A 25,143-nucleotide genomic window follows, 5' to 3' on the forward strand; every position below is an offset into this window, starting at 1 on the left:
CTGTTTTAATGTTTGTTTATTTTATTTCAACTCCACATAGAATCTGGTTATAGGCAGAGACGGCAAAAATACAACTGAAATGTATCTCGATACAAAATACATGTACACGCCCATTGAATGTATGAAAAAAAAAAACGAATTACTCGTGAGAGCCAATGTATTTAAATAAAATACGTGTCATTTGTATTTCACACTACAAAAAAGCTGCCTGCCATTGACGTGGTTCTTATCTTAATTTGTTATCTTAATATTAATTCAGACGTTACTAAAAAGGACAACGGTCAGGCTGTGAGGGAACCGAGCGAGTCCAAAACCAGTATCTCGCAGAAACAAAAATATCATCCGTTATCCATTAAAACGTCAACCTTTTCCTTCCTCTTATTTAAACGAGCGTGTTTAAAAAAAAAAAGAGTTTCAATCCGTTATTTTTCTCTTCGTTGTTTTTTGGGCACAACTTTTCTAGCATTTCACTTGTTCTCTCAAGCCCCGTAAAATCACAAAAGGGTGGAGAAAAGCAGGTGACCTCCGTTCACGTCACGCCTCCTACTGGACGGCCTTGGCCGGGGGGATGGCCTGCTGGAGCAGGATGTAGTCGGCCACGCAGGTGGGCATGTAGGACAGCGGCAGCCAGAAGAACTTGGCGTCCCAGCCCGGCGAGTAGCGGGTTCGGGGCCGGACGGCGGACACGGCGTGCTCCATGCAGCCCACCACCTTCATCAGGTCGCCGTCGGAAATCCGGGGGACTGACTTCCTCACCACAGTCTCCACTGAAGAAAGGAACAAACGACGCGTTGACGCCTCGGATCGTTTTTCGGACGCACCTTTGGGGCCGTTCATTGCTACGGGATGGCCGCTCGCTCTGCCTTGACCCGCAAGTTTTTTCGAAGGATAGGTTCGCTATTCTTCAATCGGCAGGAAGCGGCGTTAACGACCTGTTTCTAGTCTCTTATGTTCTAGCAAGGATGTAGCCAGAAAAAAAAAAGATAAAATTCACGCTTTGCGGTGGTAAATGGCAATATCAGCAGTTTAATAACAGTGATTTCATATTTTGCAATTGCCGCAGTACATTCAGAGTGTGAGTCTGTTCGGTGGCAGCACGGATGGAGCCCAAGGAGCTGAAGTGTCGAAGGTTTTGTGACGGTATTACACATGAAGACCGTTTATTTTATTTTCGTTTTTTTTAAGGGAAGGCTTCAACGTGTCTCAGTGTATTTTTATAACACGTTTAGGAGAACAGCAATATCACAAGTCATTTAAAACCACTTTTTGCAATTGCGGCAGTATGTCCAAAACGTAACGCTGGCTTCAGCAGGCTGCCACGCAGCCAATTGAGCTGATTTGCGGGAAGGGCAAGAGGGTCAATAAAACCCTGAAAATGGAGATTCAATTTTTTTTTAATGCTTAAAATATTTTCCCAAGGTTGGCAGGTCCTGGGAAAATGGGGAAAGTATTTTGAGCACCGCAGGAGTGTAACAGGGAGTCTCCGTGGAGTTACTGCAGCAAAATGACTCCCATCAGTTATTCACACCCGAGCCGTCTCATAACGAGGATACAGTATAGTATACAGTATAGTATAGTATACAGTAGTAACAGTGTACAAATTTATCTCATGAGGATATACGCCTTGAAATGCACCATCTCATAAAGTCACCAAACATGTTTACCAACTGGAGATGCACAGATTGCCATTTTCTTGGGACGCTTCAATTTCAGGTTTTTTTGAAACTCTGACACGCCGATTCAGATTTGCATTCAATTGTATGTTCATCATAAAACATTGACTATTAAATATATTTTACATTGTTGTCCCATCATTTTGAGCTTATATTGTGATCGTAGAAATACTTTTTTCTCATTTGGTCTCGTTGGGTATGTCTGCTGTACGTCGATGACAAGTACATCATGCGATCTGATCACGCTCACGTGATTGGACAGCTGCACATACCGACTACCGCTGCAGTTTTTGAGTAACTACAAAAGTGAGATTGCTGATTTTGACAATTTTAGTCGGACACAACATATAACTAACATGGAAATATCCAGTTTAAACTTCAAATGAAAGTCTTTCACTTTTTTTGCCATTACAAAATACATTGCAATCATCGGAAAAAAATGAAAGATCAAATAAATGGCCGACTCTTCTCACTCTCACTCACTGGAAGGGAGCTTGTGCACCACGAACAACCAGAGCAGTCGCTCCGCTGCTGTGACAGCGATAAATTATTTATCCAATCTTCTTAGTTTATCTTGTACCGACATCTTCCACCTTACACTCTCTCATTTGAGCGTCAACTACGTTACATTACGTTGGCGTCGGGTTTGAGTATCGGAGCATTTTTACCAGTACAGTACATGAGCACAGTAACCGGCGTGTACATTTGACCGGCACAGAATCTGAAAATAAATCTGGCACTGATCGGCCGGTGAAAACCGATTCCGGTCACTGGTAGATCGATCGGTGCATCTGACGTTTTACATGCAAACACTACGGTGACATTTTTGTGCTGTATTGTAACTCTCCCACTTCCCATTTGAGCTCACAGTGCAGCGTTACAGTAGCGCTCAGTGCACAGTGTATCGGTGCATGTTGAGTGAGAGGAGAGGGAGGGTTCGCGCAACCACAGGTCGTAACATCTGCTCCCATCCCAGGGATGTCGTTTAAATACACGATAAATGTACGGTATTGTTTGTATTAATTGATAGTTTTCCTGCAATTAAATTACAAAAGATATATATATATATATATATATATATATATATATATATATATATATATATATAAAAACATTTTAATAATTTTTTATATTGTTTTTTAAATATATTATATTATTTAATTTTCATATAATATAATAGATTTTTTTTGCGTAGTTTCAGCTGGCATTTCGTACCTACGTATTTTGACCAAGAATTGTGGTTGGTACAGAAAATGCGTGCGGGCTGGCGGGTCTGACTTTGAGCTGCATAGAAGCCCAGAGAGACGCTGCAGCAGAGTGGTCTGTTTCTCGGGAGCAAAGCTTTTCAGTGAGGTTGTCGCTGCGAACGGTCATGAAAGACGGGAACTTTTCAATAAGGCCCGGGGGGGGGGGGGGGGGGGCGAAAAATGGCGGATCTATCCTTTCCCTTTCGGAAGAAAACAATCAATCAATGCTCTGTCAACTTTCACGTCAGCTCTGTTTGCACTGGTGCTTTCGACCGGCCTGCCCGTACCTTTGTCCTTGTAGTCGTATCCATAGTCGTCTTTGACTTCCTGCGGCAGTTTGTCCCACAGCCTCTCAGCGCACCTGACCTGGATATCAGCGTCGGTGACGGCCGTTTTGAAGAAACCCGGCTCGATGCACAGGACCTTGACGCCGAAAGGGTACATGTTCCTCCTGGAAAAGGAACAATTAAAATTGAAAGATTGAGAGTCAATACGAACGGAACGATAGAAACTACAGGGACCAAAAAAATATCCAGCAGTATATGTATCTCCTGCAAATTCCACAAAACGGTCAGAATGTGAGTTATTGATACAGAGGCATATTATTAACTGTTAATTCTTTAAGTTTGGTGTGTATGATCTTTTTTTCTCTATGCGGTTTATTTTTAAGGTCTACGTTATGTTTTTTTTATGATGTTTATCGTGAGGTGCATTGCATATTGCCGGATTTTATTGTTGATTGCTTATTTCCAGGAATATTTCATCGTTAACTTCAGTTTTTTTGTATATCGATGAATTTGGTTCCCCTCTGTTGGTTCCCATTTTTGACACCCGCCCAGACGTAAAACCTCGGTGAAGAACCTCCCCCATTTGCCCTTTGCTCTCTCACCTGAGGCTGTCGTTGAAGGCCTCCACGCCGTACTTGGTGACGCAGTAGGGTCCGCCCACGGGGCTGATCCTGCCGAAGACGCTGGCCACGTTGACCACCCGCCCGCGGGCCTTCTTGATGAGCTGCAGCACGCTGAGCGTCACGGCGATCACCCCGTTCAGGTTGACGTCCATCATGGACGTGTAGTCCTCGATGGTCAGCCAGTCGCAGTTCCCCGACGGGACCGCCACGCCGGCGTTGTTCACCACCGCCCACAGGCCTGGGAGAGGGGGGTGGAGCGTCCAGTCCGTCAAGGGTGGCGAGAAAAACAGGCACGGTCCTCGGAACACGGGCTCACGAGAAGCCCTGGTGGAGGTAAGTGAGGCCTGACGAGCTGAACCAAGCCGGTTTGAAACGGTTTTGAAGGTTTTTAAAACTGCACTTGAACCTGGGACCTCTGATTGATTCGTTGCTCTTCTCTCTTTTTTTTATCCGCCTTTCGCTTTTTATTCTGACGCCTGATTCTTCCGCGCTTCTACGACGACTGTTCGGAATCCGGAAAACAATGTGGTGTCAGAAATGCCTTGACTATTAAGTTGTTTTAAAGGTCAGGTTTGCCATTTTTCCAGGCAGTAGGAAGCAACGGAAGGAAGCAAAAGAGGTTTTTTTTTCGAAGAGGAGACTTAGCGTTTTGAGGCTTAAACGTTTGCCCCATTGGACTGCGCTGCTGCAGAGTGGTACGTTTCTCAATAGTAAAAAAAGAATAGTGTCAATTTATATTTCAACACTTTTTTTTTTTTAACAAAGATCTAACCATTAGGAAATGCCTCAACCTCAGTGCTGCGCACCCCAGGTTTAGGACCCCACCAAACAAAATCTACTTTTCCAACCCTTTCTATGAGAAGACGAGGAAACGGCTTGAGACTCACCACGCTCCCCGACCATGTCCTTGATCATTGCAGCCACCTTGGCGATGCTCTGGTTGCTGCGGACGTCCAGGTGGGTGGTGCTGAGCCGGGAGGAGCAGCTCTTCTTCAGGTCCCCCTCGCCCTTTTCGGTGTAGCAGCCGGCGATGACCCGGTAACCCAGGCCGTCCATGTGCCTGGCCAGCAGGTTGCCGAAGCCTGTGTCGCAGCCGGTGATGTAGACGTGCTTGTTGCCCACGTCGGTGACCCGGGCCAGCTCCCGGAACCAGCGGTACAGGTAGTACAACACCACCAGGCTAAGCAGGTACACAAACATGGCTGCAACACAAAAACAAAAAAATATATTTTTAAGTGCTAATCACAATTTTACTCATCGCTCCAGAGAAGTTATTGAGGCCTATGAGTCAACGTACAAAGTCTTGATTAATATAATTTTCAATTTATATGTGAGGTATAACGTACAACCAGCCCCTCGTTATTGCCAAATAACCTCCAGACTGTCAGGACCCTGCCTGCTCCAGGTCCATCTGTCTCCCTCCAGCCCTCTCTACCTCCCTCTGTCTGTCTCTAGGTCCCTATGCCCCTCTCTAGCTCCCTCTGTCTGTCTCTAGGTCCCTATGCCCCTCTCTAACTCACTCTGTCTGTCTGTTATCACATCCCTGCCACTGCACACCCGTCCCCAAGTTAGTAATCTCACCACCTGTCTTCATCTTCCTCGTCACTCCAATGGTATTTAACCTGGTCCCCATTCACTCTGTCGGAGTCGGATTGTTGCATGTGCTGTGCATGGTTCCCTGGGTGTGTGCCTCTAACGCTTCCGGGCCCCTATTCCCTGCCTGTTCCTGTTTGCGAGTCCCTGCCTGTTCCTGATCCCCCTATCTGTTTCCTGTTCTTGATTCTCTTGCTGTCTGTCTGCACATTGAGCCCTGTACCTACTCCCAAAGCTTCGTGTGTCCTGCATTTGGGTTTACCCGACTCCTAACACAGACCGGGTGATCGGGGTCTTCATTCTGAAGGGGGTTAATCTGTGATAATGGCTGCTGCACATTATCTTTATTGCTTATTACAGGGCTACTTGAAACAACTTAGAAAACTATTCGTCCTATGAGAAACGTTTCGCGACATATGACGAACCTGTTCACTGGTATCCGCTGCGCATCCAGATCATTGGTGGGTGCGTGCCTGGCGAGGGAGACAGAGGCGCAGACTGTGTCCCGATCGCTCCCTCCCCTCCTGCTGCGTAACGGAGACTCGGAGAGAGAGAACGATCGGCGCGCCAGCCACCTCCCCTCCCCGCCACAGCACAGCGCATCCCAGCGCACGGTTCCTCCAAATAACACACACAAAACCTCAGTGTGTTTTTTAGTTAAGATGTATTCAGCTGTCCTTATTGAATGGAACAAAAAAAGCACTGTGCGTAACAGCGACACTTTCTCAGTCACTCTCTGACCCAACACCCGGGGAAAAAATAACTTATTCTTCTTCGGGCTGCTCCCGTTAGGGGTCGCCACAGCGGATCCTCTGCCTCCAACACCTTCTGTTCTGTTCATCTTCCTCCCTTACACCAACCGCCTGCGTGCCCTCCCTCACCACATCCACAAACCTTCTCTTTGGCCTTCCTCTTTTCCTCTTGCCTGGCAGCTCCACCCTCAGCCTCCTCCTCCCAATGTAACTCTCATCTCTCCTACACACGTGTCCAAACCATCTCAATCTGGCCTCTCTCACTTTTCCACCAAACTGTCCAACCTGAGCTGTCCCTCTAATGTCCTCATTCTAAATCCTGTCCATCCGTGTCACTCCCAATGAAAATGTCAACATCCTCAACTCTGCCACCTCCTCGAATTTCTATGGGTAAAACACCTGGAAAAAAACAACTATATTTGGCAAATATGAAATGGGCATATGACTATATTGACGTGCTATTCAAACTTGCAATTCTGACTTTATCTATGATGAAACCTATTGATTCATTCATGTAGAACAGTTTTCGATAATTTTACTGATCAATCACCCCCCATATCTACGATTAGGTTCGCAAGACAACAAAAATCATTACCTTAGGGATATTCTAAGGTAATGAAATGAGACCAAAGCATTAAAAAAAAAAAAAAAAAGTCAAAAATGTTATAGTCCAGGTGTTTTTCAGTGTACTGCAGTAAACCTCCTTCCACGGAATCCTCCCGTCTTCTTGACATTTTGAGTTTTAAAGTTTCTTCCAACATGCAGATGACTTTCTATCTATTTGTCAACCAACCTGCAAAACAAACTGATGCTCAAGGGTTTCTGGCAGACAAATAGACAAATAGGGCTATAAAGTATTAATTATTGTCCACAAAGTTAACCTCATATTTTCCTCCCGGTAAGTCAAACACTTTATTAATCCTCACCCTGGGGGAATTTAGGTCAATTCAGCTAAAATGTTACCAACTTTATTAGCAACTGCAGCAGACCTCACCTGATTGGTATTAAAGTGAATTTGGACGTAGCAGCATTCTTTTCTTCGAGTCTTTTTCAGTTTCCATGTCGCGTCGCAAGACGGCGCCACTGGCTAGTGTTAGTGCACGTAGGCATGCTAGCGTGTAGAATGCCGACAATAGCGCGACAGAAGTTATGTTTTGTTTTGCTAAATCTGTTATTTACATTTTTGACATTTTCTATCGCTCTGGTGTCATTTCGTTACCTTAGGATATCACTGTGGTAATGATTTTTTTGTTTTCTGACCTATACATGGGGGGGGGGGGGCGGATTTATCAGGAAAGTGATTAAACAACTGTTGGGATCAATAGGTTTCATTATAGATAATGAGGATCAGAATTGAAAGTTTTAATAGCACGGCAATGCAATCATTTACGCTAAAATGCTCCATATTTACGAAATATATATATATTTTATTTTATTTTTTCCAGGTGTTTTACCCAGAGACACACTAACCCTGTGTTAACAACACCACGCAGAGGTTTGATAAAAGCAGCTTCAGTTCTAAGATAAAGACCTGGATCCAGAGCTATCAGCGCAAACGTCAAAGTACAAGTTGTGATCTTTGTAAATGATCAACATGTACTCTGTATAAAAAGAACACTGTGTATATGAATGAGAGATCTGTTGACTTAACATTTCAGTTTTTGGCAGCAAAAGTTATTCCCATTTCGTTTACACAAGTATGGGAATGTAAAGATTTATTCTTCATCGCTCTGTTTTTCCAACTTCAACATTTTTCACGATGAAAATATGGACAACAAAAATTCCAAAGTAATAAATAATATGTGTGTGGCCGGGGCCCATTCATGATTGTATCGGCGATCGACTCAATTGATCATAAATGAAATTGATGACAGACTGAGAAAAAAATCAGAGAATTTAAACGGTGTAAGTGCAGTTTACCATGTTCCGAAACTTGAGCGGAGAGAGGGGGGCGGGGGCTCTCCCCCTCTCCTCTCAGATCTGTCCAGGAACCACTGATCGGGTCCCACTTCCCCTCTACAGTCCCGTACAGAGACTTTCAGGGACAGGTGCTCCAAAGAAAAAGGCACATGGACCCCCCAGCTCCAGTTTTGCTGCTCTGGACAAATGGAGCAGCGCAGTGGAGCCGCTGTGCGCACATTGCAGGTGCGCCGAGATGCGAGGTTCATGAGGAGTTCCTCACGAATATCTTGGCAGACAACAATATCTTACCTCCGCCCCAGGGTCCTGGATAAACTCGTATGGACGGGTTGTAGCGCTTGGGGGATTCGGTCACCAGTAAATCAGTTTTTTCCTCCATATTGCATCTACTTTGTACGTAGCTTGAATGTTATTCTCCCTTGTAAGTCGCTTTGGATAAAAGCGTCTGCTAAATGACTAAATGTAAATGTAAATGTACTGGCCTAGCAGGGATTGCTGCGCAAAAGCTGAACTTGCACGGGGCCACGGATCTCCTCGCACCGCTGCGCCTGCACTTTACTTGATGCGGATCAGAATGCGGCGGCGCGACTGGTGTTCAACCAGCCAAAGAGGGCACATGTCACTCCGCTGCTCATGGAGCTCCACTGGTTGCCTGTAGCCGCTCGCACCAAGTTCAAGTCTCTTATGCTGGCCTACAGAGTGATTGCTGGGAATGCTCCCGCCTACTTAAATGCTCTTGTAAGAGCACATGTTGCCCCCCGGATGCTGCGCTCCTCAAATGAGCGTCGCCTGGCTCTGCCGGCCATACAGCCACGGCAATCCAGGCTATTCCCATTTGTAGTTCCACGTTGGTGGAACGAGCTGCCAAAAATGACCAGAGCGGGGACCTCCCTCTCTGTCTTTAAGAAGCACTTGAAGACCCAGCTCTTCAGTGAGTACCCCCTGTCCTAACCTACAATTACTTAGCACTACCTAGCAGTATTTATTGTTACACTAATCTCTGTCGCAATGTAGCTTGAACGTTATTCTCCCTTGTAAGTCGCTTTGGATAAAAGCGTCTGCTAAATGACTAAATGTAAATGTAATGTAAATGATCATGCGCGGAGCAACCAATACACAAAGGAGTTTAGAGTGTAATGTGCAAATATTTAATATCCAATATTTACTATCAAATTTAACTAATTTCCACTGTCCCCGATGTTGTATAAATATTTACCATCCAATATTTGCTGTTCCAGTCAGTGAGCTACAACAATATGTATAATAGGTGACTGACATCTGTGCAACATTGAGCATGCGGTGTAATTCACTATTTGATGCAAAACTGATACATGTAAGTAACGGGCTAAACTGCATCTTTCACAGTACAGCGCCATCTTTCTTCTGAATCCCTTCCACATACAGTGGAAACGTCTTGTAGTGATCACTATAAGTGAAAGGTGATGCTAATCATGCAGATTACCATCTACGTAATTGTATCAATGGCTCTGCGGTGCCGCACACAGGACATGCAGGGCTTTTTATTTGTTTTGTTCAAATAGGGTTTGAGGAAAATAAATCAAAACTGGTTTGAACACACAGTTTTTTTTGTTTTTTTTTGGAGAAACGGACTCTGTAAACAAACTACTTGATTACTATAAGCCAGTGGTTCCCAAACCTCTTATAGTCCGGTGCCCCTTCACACACTCAACCTCCAGCTGCGTACCCCCTCTACAGGGCCGGCTCTAGCTATTTGGCAAATCGCTCCCTCTCCACGCCCCTCGTCGAGCCCTGGATTCAAGAGGTGACTTGTCACATACCGACTGTTTGAAAATGTAAATTATATATATAAATTTTGGCATTCCCCAGTCGTCACAGAACTTATGGGCCTCGGTTTGGTAATAGTTGCTATGAGCACATTTTTTTAACAGCATTTGTATAGGAACGATTCTGCCCCAAGCTTTTTGATCCATATAAGTGGTTGATCCCTGTAATTGTGATCATTAGAAGCAGTTTCCACTGTAACTTGCTTGTTTTGCGATATCCTCAGTTTTCCAGCTCCTGGAGGATTACACTCCTCTCTGACTCCTCTGTATTTTTATTTTTTATTGAACAAAGTATTAATCATTACTGTTCATATTGAACACAAAAAATAAAAATAAAAAATAAAAAAGTCCTAGGCACCCATGACCCTGTCACCAGTTCACCGGTTGTCTTTCCTTGGACCACTTTTGGTAGGTACTAACCACTGCATACCAGGAACTGTAATTGATCATTCTTCAGTGTTCTATCGTGTTGACAAAGTCAACAATCAAATTAAAATACTTATTTGTCATGAGTGTTATGAGGATGAAAATGTAATCATTTCATTTCCCACCAGAGGAAGCTATAAAACCTAGACCAGGCTATCTAATCTTATTCTAAGTTTGTTTTAAATGCTTTACTGTGTGAGGGGAAATACAGTGCATCAACTCTAATTCCATAATAGCTATGGCATTGCGTATAGCATTGCCATAGCTATTATGGAATTACTGTTAATGACCCCATTATTCAATAATTTAAAAGATAATTGATCAAGATTTTTAACCCCTAATTAAACAATGAGGATGATTTAATTTTTCACTTATTTAAGTTGTATAACCTCATAAATGTATTTTATGTATTTTTTTTTAACCAGTTTGGTATAAAAAAGAAAATAATACAAAAAACACTTATGGGTCTGTGGGAAATAATCCAAATTATCTTAGCAAACCGTGTAACCCACTATACCTTTGTATGTGCCACCAAGGCTGCAGGACAGACGGTCATTTCCATTGTCCTGACTGTCATGTCACAATAATAAGGAAGGATGATCTGTGCAGGCATTTGCAATCCTGCAACGGGGCAGCACCGCCGCCCGTGTCAACGTCCACCCACCATCTCATGTTGGGATCAAGGCAACAAAAGCAATAGAAGAACAACTGCACGATGCAGAACGTCAGGAGTTGATGGGGATTTTTTTTTGTTAATAGTTTGAACGTTGAGATGACTGCGATGTGTTTATGTCAGAAGTCAGAGGCACATAGAGGCCATAGAATCAGATAGTTGGGAACCATTAGTGGTGTGAACGTTTTCTCTTTGGACCTCTACAATCACCGCCTGCAGCTCCACTGGAATCTGACTCTCAATTAAGAACGTGATGGAAGTTTGTGGGGCTTCAGAGCTCATACTTATCCCCTGTAGTTTGGAATGAAGTGTAGTTTGTTGAAAAATCACTCATACATATTGATATATTGATAATATGAATACTTGGGTATTTGTTTTCGTGCATCAATAATTATTTAATAACTAATTTATGTATTTTAATATTTGTTATATACAGTATATACACTACTTACAAAAAGTTAGGGATATTTGGCTTTCGGGTGAAATTGTTGGAAAATGTAAAAAGTTCACGCTACAGTGATATTATATCATAAAAGTAGGGCATTTAAGTAGAAGCATGCAATGGTGATTTCCTCATCTCAAACAATTTATTGAAACCAAAAGCCAACAACAGTGGTGGGTATACCACAACAAAAAATGTCAACGTCTCAATAACTTGTCATGTGCCCTTGAGCATCAATTACAGCTTGACAAGGACGTCTCATGCTGTTCACAAGTGGACTTATTGTCTGCTGAGGCCTGGCCCCCCACTCTTCTTGAAGGGCGGCCCTCAGGTCATTGAGGTTCTGGGGCACAGAGTTACAAGCCTCTACACAGCTACTCAGCTGATCCCATAGGTTTTCTATGGGATTCAGGTCTGGAGAAGGTGCAGGCCACTCCATTTGAGGTGCCCCAGTCTCCAGCAGCCGTTCCCTAATGATGCCACCTCCATGAGCTGGAGCATTGTCGTTCATGAAGATGAACTTAGGCCTGTGTTGTTCATGCAGGGGCACAATGACTGGATAACTGATGTCATTCAGGTAGTATGGCCTTGTCACTGTACCATTCACAAAGTGTAGGGCAGTTCTGTATTGACTAGACACACCTGCCCACACTGCAACACCACCACCACCAAAGGGTCGTTTGGTGACAACAGTGGCTGATGCATAGCGCTCTCCTTGACGTCTCCATCATCGTTGGCGGCCATTTCTGCTCAACGTGAATCGACTTTCATCAGAGAACAGCACTGAGGCCACTGGTCCCTCGTCCAGCGTCAATGCTCCCTGGCCCGTGCAAGACGATGATGCCTGTGCCTGGTGGTGTGGTCAGGTACCCTTGCAGGTCGTCTGGCACGCAGACCACGGAGTTGAGTGTCATTCATCATCCGGTTCCACAGGGCACTGTTCACAATGAAGAGCTCATCAGTGTAGCATGTGTCCAAAAGACGTCCACTTCTATGCCTTTCTGTGACTCTTCCAGTCTCTGTATCTCTGTTGCAACCTGCTGATGACAATCTGACGCTCTAAGCTCAGTGGCCACTTCCCTCTGAGAACATCCTGTTTGAAACCTCGCAATGGGTGAGGTCCTGTTGATCAATTGTTAGGTGTCGTCTTGGTCCCATGATGTAAAAATGTGAACAGCGTGATGAAGAGGACTGTTTAAATACCAATTCTGATTGAACCAGGAAATGTATTGGTCGATTCATGGATCAAACGCCTGTTGTGAATTTTGCCGTTCAGCTCCTTGTGAGAGAACAGCAAGTTGTGCAAAAAGTACTGAAACATTGAACAGTTGGACATGTGCATTCAGAAGTTTAGAGAAGGTCAAATTAAGTTCACCTGTAAAGATTATAGTGCATTTTAGGTTCATCCTGAAATTTCACCCGAAAGCCGAATATCCCTAACTTTTTGTGAGTAGTGTATATCGTCTAGTATATATAGTCGTAAAATATTTATAATTAGATTTCTAATATATAGTTTTCATATAATATTTTGTGAACTATTCACTCATACATGTTGATATATTAATGAAATTAATACATGGGTATTTGGTTTTTGCACATCAATAATTATTTTAATAACTTTAATTGATGTATTTTAATATTTGTAATATATATTACAGTACATATAGTATTCACATATTTATAAGTAGATTTCTAATATATACTATATCAATGACCATTTCAGTCACTAAAATAAACCATTCTACCTTGGAATAAATATCAACCCCTGTCATACAAGGAAAGCATGTCGAGCACCTTGAGTGCTCACACAAATGGTCCTTTTTTTCGAGCTAGAAAAACCGAGATGACGACTAAAACAGTTGTGCCAGTCAGTTGTGCAGGAACGCAAGACGCCCTGACAAAAGAGAGGGTCGGGAGTGGTCGCCAAACGAAACATTTGCCCCCAAGCATCTGGACGTTATCTCGGCTGTGAGCGCCAAAACACAAGTAGAGCAGTAAAGCAAAAGCAAAAGTATAAAAACACTTTAAATGCGCATAAAATCCAGGCTACGAGCGCCACCGATAGTCCTTGTTTGGTTCATAATAAATTAAAAAAAACAAACATGTAGTTACACCCAAAACTAAAGCAATCAATGAGCTGGGTTTTTTTCTTTTTTAATTATGATCAATAAGTTCAATCGGACACGGGCATCTGTCTCCGAGCCTGAAATAAGCCTGAAATAAGTGCCAAATGACCAAAAAACCGCGCACGATGAAACTTCGCACGTATTGCATTGCAAACGGACGAGGCAGAAGCAGGACCACCGCGCCCGAGCTATGGAAGCGTGTTTCCCCCCCCAAAAAAAAATCAAAATAGTGAGAGAAGAAAGACTGCGTCAAATAATATCGCACAGCAACGTTCGCCACGGTCCACTCTGGAAGCCTCCGCGCACGTACCTGCTCCGCTGCGTCCGGACTCGAACTACCGACGCGACGTCGACGGGGCTGCGGAGGTTTGAGCGGCGTCACGTGGCCAACGCTGACCAATCACCGTGCTGGGATCGCAACCCCCCCCCCACCCACCCCGAGGCACCGCTGGACGCTTTTTGGCTTTTCTTCAAGTTTGAAATGCATTTCTTTTTTAAACCCACTTTTCCCTTTTTCTCTTTCTAGCTTTTGAGCCTCCTTTGGCTTTTGAGCTCTCTCGGGCTTTTTCCCCCCGCTTGTTTTTTTAACCAATGATTTACATTTTTGCATGAGATTTTGTGTGTGTGCTTAGTCTTGTGTGCTTAGTGTGTGTTTCTCTGTGTGTGTGTGTGTGTGTGTGCTTGTTTGTTTGTTTGTTTGTTTCAGTTAACACAGTTATACATTATAAACTGAAACAACAAGGGAAACATTAGGTAGGAACCACTGTTATCTTTTGTCACTTAACTTTTTTTTTAAAACTTGTTTATTTTTTTTAGATTTGCAACAATTTTTACTTAACACTTTTTAGTTTTATTAGTTTTTGTTTTTTTAACTAATAACTGTACAATTATTTATTTTTATTTATTTTCCTTTATCCCTTTTATTTTACTTATACAATATAGAGGGATAGATAAGTGGTTGGATAGATAAATGAGGGTTAGCGTCTCTGTATTAAAGTTCAGTCCTAGAACATATGATTAAAGTCCTAGTGCGTATGGTTTAAGTCCTAGTTTGTAGGGGTTAAATTCCTAGAGCGTATGGTTAAAGTTTGGGTGTGGCAGTTTCACGGCCCCGGGGCACAGAGACACAGATGATGAGCTTGGGAAAACAGTTTATTGTAGAAAGTGGGCTAAGTGGAATAAGCCCAGGAGCAGATGGACACTAATCATGACAACAGCTTCTCTCTTGAGTACGTGTGTTTTACCTGTTACCAGTTAGACCAACCGACGAGCAACAGGTACACAGCCACACTGATTCTGAGCCCCAATTACCTAGACCCAGGAGTGTGGTTAAGGTCCTAGTGCGTAGGGGTTAAAAGTCCTTGTGTGTAGGCGGTTCATCCTTTTTCATCTCGTCCTCACGCAGACTGTGGATGTCTTCGAAGACCGACTTCTCTAGAGCGCTGAGTCTGTCCACCCGGCGCAAACAGTTCCCATAGTCCGTGGAGGTATGCATGGATGACGGCATAGTAAGCGATATGCTAAGCAAAAAGGCAAATTCGCGCTAGCCAAGAGTTAGCCAAGCCAAGTCCACGTTCAAAAATCCGAAAAACAGTTCAGGCAAGGGTCAAAGCCAGGAAATGGTAAGGATATCACGGTGCGATCAATCCAAATCCGTAATCCAAAATCAGGTAAAGTTGGGAAATGATGCACAAGTTACGCACTGATGTGAGGTAACACACACACAGGTGGTATAGTGCAGGGTTAAAGTTCTAGTGTGTAGTGGTTAAAGTCCTAGAGCGTATGATTAAAGTCCTAGTGTGTAGGGGTTAAAGTGTGAGAGCTTATGGTTAAAGTACTTGTGTGAACGGTGTAAGAATTTTGAATTTCTGTGTATTCTCAATTGAACTTATGAAGTATTGTGACATTATGTCCTAACATGTACATGTGGAACAACATCAAGTGGCTACGTGCAGCAACAACATGTCTATAACTGGTCACAAAAGGACATATGGATCACAAAAAACTGTTTCCAACCAGAGGCGCTCCAGCAAGCCGATGATGCAAAAAGAGTCTCTATCCTATAAAGCCTCAGCTCTCCAGAGAGAGTTGACCATTTCCTCTGTGACATCGTTTTGTGGCGTTGCTCTGTAAATGCTCCTCTTGTGCAAGATGTGCACCTGTTGTACCAGATTAAATATTTTATCAACCTAAAGTATTGGTCTCCGATTTCCTCTGTAACGATTAAGTCCGTCCACGAACAAAGTTTATAGCTGTTTAGCTTTAACAAAGGGGTTAGAGTCCTAGTGTATATGGTTAAAGTCCTAGTGTGGAGGGGTTAAAGTCCTAGAGCATAAAGTGAAAGTCCTAGTGTGTAGGGGATTGAAGGCCTAGTATGTAGGGGTTAAAGTGCTAGAGCATATGGTTAAAGTCTTATAGTATGTTGTGGTTAAAGTCCCAGTGCGTATTGTTAAAGTCCCAGCGCATATTGTTAAAGTCCCTGTGTGTAGGTGTTAAAGTCCTAGTGTGTATGGTTAAAGTCCTAGTGTGTAGGGTTTAAAGTCCCTGTGTGTAGGGGTTAAAGACCTGGTGCGTATGATTAACGTCCTAGTGTGTAGGGGGTTAAAGTCCTATTGTGTAGGGGTTAAAGTCCTAGTGTGTACAGTTAAAGTACTAGTATGTAGGGGGTTAAAGTCTTGTTGTGTAGGGGTTAAACTCCTATGGTGTATGATTAAAGTCTTAGTGTGTAGGGGGTTAAAGTCCAAGTTAAAATCCTAGGGGATTAAAGCACACTAGTAGGCGGTTAAAGTGCTAGAGTGTATGGTTAAAGTCCTAGTGCGTAGGGGTTAAAGTTATAGAGCGCAATTTTAAAGTCTTAGTGTGTAGGGGGTTAAATTCCTAGTGTGTAGCAGTTAAAGTCCTAGTGTGTATGGTTAAAGTTCTAGTGTGTATGGTTAAAGTCCTAGTGTGTAGGGGTTAAAGTCATAGAGCGTATTTTTAAGGCCAAGTGTGTCAGGAGGTAAACTCTTAGTGTGTAGGGGTAAAAGTCCTATAGCGTTTGTTAAAGTGTATGGTTAAAGTACTAGTGTGTAGGGGGTTAATGTCTTGGTGTGAAGGGGTTAAAGTCCTAGAGTCTATGGTTAAAGCCTTAGTGTGTAGCGGTTAAATTGCTAGAGCGTATGGTTAAAGTCGATTCCCAATGAGTAATGCAATTGGGCCATCAAATCATGGGAAAAAAATAGATTTTATTGAAAAAATAAATACAAAATTAGGATTTACAAAAACGTTTTTAAATGTAAAAAAAGAAAAAAAAAAAATCATTCATCTTGGTTTTTATTTTTTAAACCTTCAAAAATGCATCATCACTGATAGATAGGAAGTTATGGTAGGGCAGCTGCCTCAGACTGCTTCTCAGTCAGAATGCTGATCCCAATTCACGGCCCTGTATAAAGGGGGGGAAATAAGGGGGAAAAGGGGATGGGTATATTTCAAGCTTGTTATGCAAATAAGTTATTGGGCTTGTTAACACATCAACCAACATTTGTTAGAAAATGTTATCAACTTTAATTGACTGGATTTATTAAGTAATTGGGCTTATTAACACATGAATACTGTGTAATATATTTGTAACTCACCTTTAGTGGGAACAGCGTTGCACTCAGTGGGAGCAGTGATGCTGCACTTTGGACTGAAGGATGGTCTGGCAGGTCAGGAGTAAGTTTGGCGGTTGAGATGCGAAGAACATCACAGAGATGGGTAACACTGAAGTTGCGTAGTTGTGTCTCAAAGACACAGCTTCAAAAATGTCTGTACCCGTTGCTGTGACTTTAAGACTCAGATGAAGCAGCTCTGAAGCAGCTCCTCAGTAATGCAAAAGTTATCGTCAACTCCCCGCAAAAAAAATGAACAGCTGACTGTGGCGTGTCGAGTAAAAATGGAAAGCACAAGCTTTATCTGACACTTGATGTTTTAAGTTAGCTGACAAGTCTTCAATTCACCGCACAACTGTATCTCTGGACATGCTAACTTTGTCAAATTCTCGTTCTTTGATTGCTCTTGTTTTGTAGAGAAGCTGCCCTGTTCAACACAGTAGCACCACCTAGTGTTCAAACTAGGAGTACAAAACAGTCAAGCACAAATTTCATGTGTGGGCCATATTCCATTATATTTGTAGAATTTGCTGCGGGCCAGTTAAAAATGAACCACGGGCCGCAGTTGGCCCACGGGCCGTAGTTTGGTCACCCCTGATCTATGGGATCTCCCTGAAATTATCAATAGAACATTTAGTCAAAGACATAGACAGGGCAAAGGTTTGTGAAGCTGTTCGATTTGAAATGAACATGAAAGTCCATGACAGTGTTATTACCATGTGTCGAGGATTACTAAGATGTGGAAAATGTGGAGGTGAACATGTGCTTGCCAAGTGTGAGGAGTAGCAAAGTGTAGAAGCTTTGGGGGGAGGACAGGGATGGGCAACAGTTTTGAGAAAGTAACAAGGAGGTTTCTTATGCTGAAGCAGTGAAAAAGGTTTCTGATTCCGAAAAAAAAGGGGGTTGGTAAGAGAAGGACAGGAGAATCAGACTCCAAGAGTTCCTGAAGATTCAGTGATTGTGGATAAGTTTGAATACTTAGCATTCATGGTGGAAGTAGTTGGGGGAGCCGAAGACGCAAACAAACCAGATGTTTTGTTGGGAAAACTGAACTGCAATGCACCCACCGACAGAAACATGCAGGGGGCGTTGTTTCTGCATTTCTGTGCCTCTCGCTGTGCAGGTGCGTCCTGTTGGTTTGACCGCATGGGCTTTGGCCACATTAACATTAGCTCCACGCTACAGTACATGGAATTGAATCTAATTTTAACGTTTACAGTTTTTCTTTAATCGCTTAGATACATTTCCTGAAACTCTAACCTCACTCTTAAAACTGAAATTAAATTGCAATTTCCAAGAGTAAAACAATTTCTCATAACACTATACCACCCATGCAAATGAACCTATAGCACTCAAAATGTAAACCACAAGTGTTAAAACACACCAAGTCAGTATATCTGTATAGCACCTTCTGATCATTGGGTAAACCCTGACACTCAAAATTCAAAGTATTTGCATCACAACTGGACAGACTGTGTACATACAAAGTGGTGCTGTCACGTAAAAGATTCTCTGGACACACAAATATGAGAAAAACCTGTTTATTATAGTATTCATCACATTTGATATTATGGTATCATTGGGCATCCTGTCTCTCCCTGTAAGGCCACAGTGCTTCATCAACATCCCACCTGATGTCCCTGATGTCTTGCCTTTCAAGGCACAGAGGGGAAAACCTCCTGGCATGTCGCAGCCACCCTCAGCAGTCCTCAACTGTGATGACCTCACAACCAGCATTCATTGCATCCAGTAAAGATAACTAGTTATGGGGCTGGCGATCATACACATTCCACCTCCATGCTGAAAAGAATTCTTCAACTGGATTGAGGAAGGGTTAGCCTGGCACATCTACTGTGGCTTGATAACCTATGATTTTCCTGCCACACCGTCTGAATTTGTTCAGGTTGACTCCTGCCTCATCCACTTACATAGATTTGTGTGGGGTGTTATTTGCATTTAGCTCCATCACTGTCTACAAAATACAGAAAAACAGTAGTTCACATCAAGCCCTCATTTTGTTATTTTGTGGTCTGAAAGTATACGCATACATATTGAAAAAACACATACTGTAATTGTCATGGTGTCATTGACACCAAACATTACCCTCTGGCCTTACCTGTACATATTGGTATCGTAGCTCCTTCACTCTCACTATTCTTTTCAAATGGAACCCTGTACAGCTGTTTCATTGACATCTCATTCCTCTTGTTGCTTATGAGTCTTTAGTGTTCACAATTTCCACCTGTGGGATGGAATCGACAGCATGTGTTGTCCATTACTCTTCATGTGTGAGAAGGGAAGTTACTCACTCCAGTAACCCATCATGCTGGCCTTCTCTTATGTACAAACACAATGCTCATTGTACATAGTATTTTGCATGCAATCATTCACCCAATGAACAACTGTCTCAATGCCAGAGGGAAATGTACATAGCTGATTGAGAAATATACCCTCTGTTTTACCTGTCATTTCACAGTTGAATGAGAATTGCATCTACACAACATGCATGTGCGCGACGGCTTACATGCACGCACAAATGAATGTTTCAGTCAAGGCAAAACCCCTAAGCCTCAAACTAAAAAAATACATTTCAGTTACTCAGTCAGTCTTTGATCACATTTATTTCACGTTTCATCCATGATTTTTTCTTAGTGGACAGCAGGACTGCCAAGTTTCACACAGGTTCTGCCAAGAGGTGTAGCGTGTGAGCATGTGAACAGGTTGATATGTGTGAGTCTTACAGTCAAAGCGTGAGACTTGGCAGCTCTGGTGGGCAGCGTTAGGCACAGTGCCGAGCATACACACCTTCTTCCCAGCCCTATACCCTTCCCCCTGTGCAGTGGTGTCATTAGGGGTGGCCGTTTGGGGCTTCAGCCCGGAATGTTTTCTGAATAGCCCCAAATCTTAAATAGCCTGGCAGGGTCGGCTCTGCGTCCCGATCTCTCCCTCTCAGACGGTACTGCCTGTGATGCGATGGTGTGATCATGATCAGTGTGCCAATACAGTGTGTTTTTATTATAGAAGTAGGTTATTTTATTTTACTCAGTTTCCTTATGGAACCAAACAAACACTGTGGGTGATGGGGATGTGTTCACCATCACTATCTTACACTCGCTCCCCCCCACCTATTTCGGATCTGATGCAGGAATGCACATTTAAACGCATTCTATCGATAATTCAAAAACAGTTTCTTTTTTTAAATTTTACTTTTTCATTTCTTAAATTTAAGGTTTATTACTGAGTCAATGAGGCAGTGGCAGCCCCCTCGGGCAGGTGGCAGCCCCCCCTTCTCGCACTCGTGCTACAGGATGACAATTGCGTTTAGTGTCTTGCATTTTGTGTGGACACAATGAGAACTGAAATAGTGTAGTGGACAATAATATTAATGGCATGGTGTTTTGATGTACTGTTTAGAGAACGAGGGCACACATTTGGTAATTGTGTCTAAGCGATTGCGAAACTGTAATGCGATTGGGCGTGATTTCTTGGCTGGGTGGTTAATAACACATTGTTCTGTGGTGTGGCAAACTCAGAGCACATATTTATTATTGCTTTACAGCGACTTTGAGGAGAAATATGTTAAGGTGACAGGGATCAAAAGGGACAGGTGGAGTCAAAAGAGTGGAATGACTTGGAGGAAGGATTTAAAAAACAGTCGTGGACATCTCATCCGGCGTGACGGCAGGAGATCAGTCAGATCCGAACGGGGCCGACTGGGCGTGCTGGTTGGGGTTGGGTCTGCGCCGTTGGATCCGATTTGGTTCGGGGCATTCCCTGGACCAATGTCCGGTTTTTCTGCAATTAAAGCAGCGGCTGCGACCGTCTTCGCCCCAGTTCGGTGTTCTCCAAGCCGGTCGGTAGCTTTGGTTGCGTCCCCGTCCGAAGCTCCGTTCGCGCTGTTGTCCTCTGCCTCGTCCTTGTCCCTGGGACGGTGGGGTGCTCAGCTATGCCAGGGCAAGGTGGGCCTGGAGGGAGGCCAACTCGTGTCTGTCTCTGGTTCTTTTTTCTTCCTCCCTTTCCTTCGTCTCTGCGTGTTTGGCGTGACGCAGGACGTCTGGCAGTCGGTTATCTCTCCACCCGCCTATCAGACTGTCCGTGAGTCGTCTCAGGAGCGGCGGTCGGAGCCCGTCGCAGAAGGCCATTTTAAGGAAGGTCTCGAACGTGGATTCCTCACCACCATCCAATGTAGCAGGACGGACGTATCCTGAGAAGGACGTGCAAACGTCCATCGCGCGATTATAAAAATCAGTGACTGATTCGTCGGGCTTTTGGCGGCAGTCTCTGATCTTCCCGAGGTCGAATTTGACCAGGAAGTTGCGTTCGATGGAGCTGAGTATTGATTCGACCCAGGCCAGTATCATCCCAAACCGCAGTGCGTGCGTGGAGCAGGTCTGGGTTGTTGTCTTCTACCTCGCATGCGATGCGCAAGTAGTTTTCTGGTTTAAAGTGGAGGAGGAGCAGTTTTTTAATTCAATAGCGGTGGGCCGCCATGCACGGCACCAGATGCCGAGGATGTCCGCGAGGGCTTTTCCTCCACGGGTGACATCCGGCCAGTCTTTGATGGAATCGCGCATCTCGCCGCACATTTGGCGATGGACTAGGACCACCAGGTCTTGGAATTGTGATGGCCTGCTTAAAACGTGGAATACAGCGCCTCCCCAAGTTGTGTGTGGGCTGGAGGCAAGGGGATTTAGGGCTGACAGGACATTCTTTGGTGATGTTGGAACTGTCATGGGGCGCAGTAGGGTCGGTGGTGTTGATGGGGAAGTCAGCAGGGTGGGCTCGTCAGTTGTGGACGCAGAGGACGCGGACGCGAAGCTCTCCGGAGGGGCAGTGGGGGAAGGTGTTGATGCGCAGTTAGGCGCCCCTTAAGGTGGTGGATATGGGGGCACCCAGTCGTCCCTTCGTCTCTGATGATCACCCTAGGTCAGACTCGGATAGAGAGGGGGGAGGGGAGACACGGGCGTATCAGTGGCAAGCTCAGCTATTTCAGATTTCTCACATTTCAAACTCTTATTTTTTCCCGTTTCCTGACTTCTGGCTCGCGCTTCTGCCTCCTTTGTCCATATCCCCAGACATTGTTTATGGACATCCATTCTGTCTAAATCTTTCACTGACACTTTATTTTTCTTTCTCAATCTCTTTTCTTCCTCCGCAATGCTCTCACCCACTTTCCCCAACTGGGTCGGACTCAAACTTCCCCTCGCGGGAAACCCGCCGTGCGCGACCCATTCTTCCATACATGACATGCATTTGTCCCCATGTTTACTTCTCATTTGCATATTGATCGGAGAACCCCAATCTGGTTTCTCCTTACTCGGCGTGGACCCCATGTTGCACGTGTGTTTTTTGTTTTTTTTAAACCCACGCGACAGTCATTATTTATATGTTAAATATATTTTTACGAAACAGAATATGTTTTTCTAAATAGGACTGTTACTTGAGGGTTTCAACCTTGAATAATTCCTTTTTCAAAAACGCGTAATTATAGAAGGAATCTAAACTCCTATTTTCTAGAGGACTTTAACCTTGTTTAATTATAGAAGGACTTTAACCTGTGCAGATTTTCCAAAAGTTCTCTATTTTATAAATAGACACAACTTCAGAATTTTGTTCAAAATCACAATCAATCCGTGAGTATTTTACCGTGTACTGGAGGAGTTTTGAACGTGTAGATCCCGCGGAGACGGCCAGGTCCAACAGCAGACGGTCCCTCCGTCCTTCAAGCAGTTGGGTAAGAGGCAGGACTCTAGGTCTAATTTTTGCTGTCCTGGATGATCAGTCACTGTCTGCCGCTGGTCCGACGGTCGTCCGGGGATCCCACTCCTGACACCAAGTTTGTCGTGGCAAAATCTGTAATAAAGGATCGTGAACAAATTGGTTGTCGTGTGTATATTTATTTTAGAGAAACAGAGTTTTAGTCTTTGCAAAGAGAGGAGAGGGAGAGAGCGAATGGCAGGACGCAGCCTGTGGTCAAGCTCACCCTGACCTGCTGGATGGAAGGAAGAGCAGGCGTATATATGTGGTGTGACATGTAACACTGAAGACACTAAGTCTGGAGCGTATCTTTACGACGTACTCGCCCTATCTGTCTGATATACTGCCCCGACCAAGTGACGAACTGCTTATGCCCCTCAGGGCCTCGAGGTCATTGCTTTAGACTGTGGGCCTCTGTAGGTCCACAAATGTGGGTCACAGGTGTCCCGTTGTTTATGACAACAGGGAATGGGGAGTACTCGCTTGGAATGTGTGCTGTGAAGATAGTGTTCGAATAACATGTTATTGTAAATAAGGGGAAAGTAGGATTTTGCCTATACACTGCGCGCACTATTAAACCTCTGGAGATGATTCAGAATGCAGCAGCGCACCTGGTTTTCAACCAGATAAAGCATGCACATGTCACACCTCTCTTTATCTCTCTCCAGTGGCTCCCTGCAGCTGCCCACATCAAGTTCAATGCTTGATGCTGGCCTACAGGGCAGCAACTGGATCTACACCCACATACATTGCATCACATATCAGGCCATATGGTGGCCCCACTGTGCGGAATGAGTTCTCTTTTTTTCCTTTTTTTTCTGTCTTTATTCATTCTTTAATCATCAAGAACTGCTGCAATAGCTCTGTCTTCTGGACGATCTGTGGGATGACAAGAGCACAGCTTTTTGTTACACAGAACCACCACCAATCCCCCTCTTTGGAGCACTATCTTACCATGTTTTGGTCTACAAACAAGAACCACCACGGGTGAGACAGTTAAACATAGAACCAAACAACATATGGAAAAACATAAACATAGGAACGTCGGACGACAACGTGTTTAAAAAAAAACGGAGTTAATTAACTCCAGGAACCTGGAACAGCAATTTGGCACATGGCCTCTTCCTGGGAGGAAAGTACAGGGATGTTGGGGTGTGTTCAAGGCGTGTGTGTGTGTGTGTGTGTGTGTGTGTGTGTGTGTGTGTGTGTGTGTCCGTCCACTGGTGAGGACTTTTCCCAATTGATTCAGGTGTATGAGGTCGGTATTATATCGTAGCTCCTCCAAGCAGTGGAAAAGGCCCCGAAGCCACCGCTGAGGTAACAGGAAAGCCCCGAGCACCCCTCTCTGCAGCCACAGAAGATCCCCCAGCCCCCAGAGAAGCCGGAAGTCAATGGAGCAACACCCACGCCCAGCCCTGAGGAGCATAACTTAGTCCCGGAGTGTGCGAGGGGACCCTGCACCCCTGAGGCGCACTGATACAATCCCCTCCCATGTCCAGGCACAAGATGCAGCCACAGAACCTGGACCACAGGCCCAGAGCCAGGTCCTGCGTCAACAGGCTGACACCGTGTCCGCGGGGCCCCCACGGCCACCCAGGCCCCGCGCAAGGGCGAGGCCTGCCCCACCACAACCGACCAGACGCCCCATCCAGCTGCAAGCCCCGAGCGCCCATCCACATAGCCGAGCGTGCTCAGTGCAGGGTACCTGGATGTCAGCCCCCTCCCTCCGGCGACGACGCCCGCAGGCCGCCAGATATGTGGGCCCTCCACCACCCGGGGCACCCGCTGCAGAGAAGCCGTGGAGCGGGAGCAAAGGCCGACAGCCACCCCCTGCACCCCACCCCACACCCACAACAGCAAGCTGTCTCCCAGGGGCCCCGGAAGGCACCTGGCGGTGGTCTCCGCAGACCCGCTGGGTCGCAGCAGGCCAGAAACCACCTAGCACCAGGCGCAAGCCTCCAGGACTCGAACCCAGTCGGCAAGCGGCCCACCAAGTCCGTACCCACATACCAGTCCCGCAAACCCAAGGTCTATTGTTTGGTGTATGTACTGAGCACCATCCGGCCCCTAACAATCCCTGGAACCCCCTTGACCCCCCACAGCCACAACACCAAGCGCCACAGACATCCCTTCATCTGCCAGGTACCCACCCAACCGCAGAGCCCCGGTGAGACCCAAGGGACCCCCACA

The 25,143-nt window shown here is 44.8% G+C and overlaps 1 protein-coding gene across 1 annotated transcript; it reads right to left on the reverse strand.

The window, feature by feature from the left end:
• LOC307227272 (retinol dehydrogenase 7-like) lies at positions 1-13,922 on the reverse strand. The gene is made up of 5 exons (XM_079996548.1): positions 13,878-13,922; positions 4,718-5,032; positions 3,810-4,068; positions 3,208-3,371; positions 1-767 (listed from the first exon to the last, which is right to left on the reverse strand). The coding sequence occupies exons 2-5, from the start codon at positions 5,028-5,030 to the stop codon at positions 544-546; spliced, it is 960 nt and encodes a 319-aa protein (XP_079852674.1). The 5' UTR covers positions 5,031-5,032; positions 13,878-13,922; the 3' UTR covers positions 1-543.
• Between the last annotated feature and the right edge of the window lie 11,221 nt (positions 13,923-25,143).

The sequence above is a fragment of the Zeus faber genome (assembly GCF_960531495.2).
Source record: "Zeus faber genome assembly, chromosome: 2".
Lineage (NCBI taxonomy): Eukaryota > Metazoa > Chordata > Actinopteri > Zeiformes > Zeidae > Zeus > Zeus faber.

What these genes read in the sequence shown, in the direction of transcription:
- LOC307227272 (XM_079996548.1), bottom strand. Translation starts at nt 5,030, where the DNA reads ATGTTTGTGTACCTGCTTAGCCTGGTGGTGTTGTACTACCTGTACCGC. An exon ending in GGACATGGTCGGGGAGCGTG is followed by an intron (nt 4,069 to 4,717) that starts GTGAGTCTCAAG and finishes CCCCTCTCCCAG; the next exon opens with GCCTGTGGGCGGTGGTGAAC. An exon ending in GCCTTCAACGACAGCCTCAG is followed by an intron (nt 3,372 to 3,809) that starts GTGAGAGAGCAA and finishes TTCCTTTTCCAG; the next exon opens with GAGGAACATGTACCCTTTCG.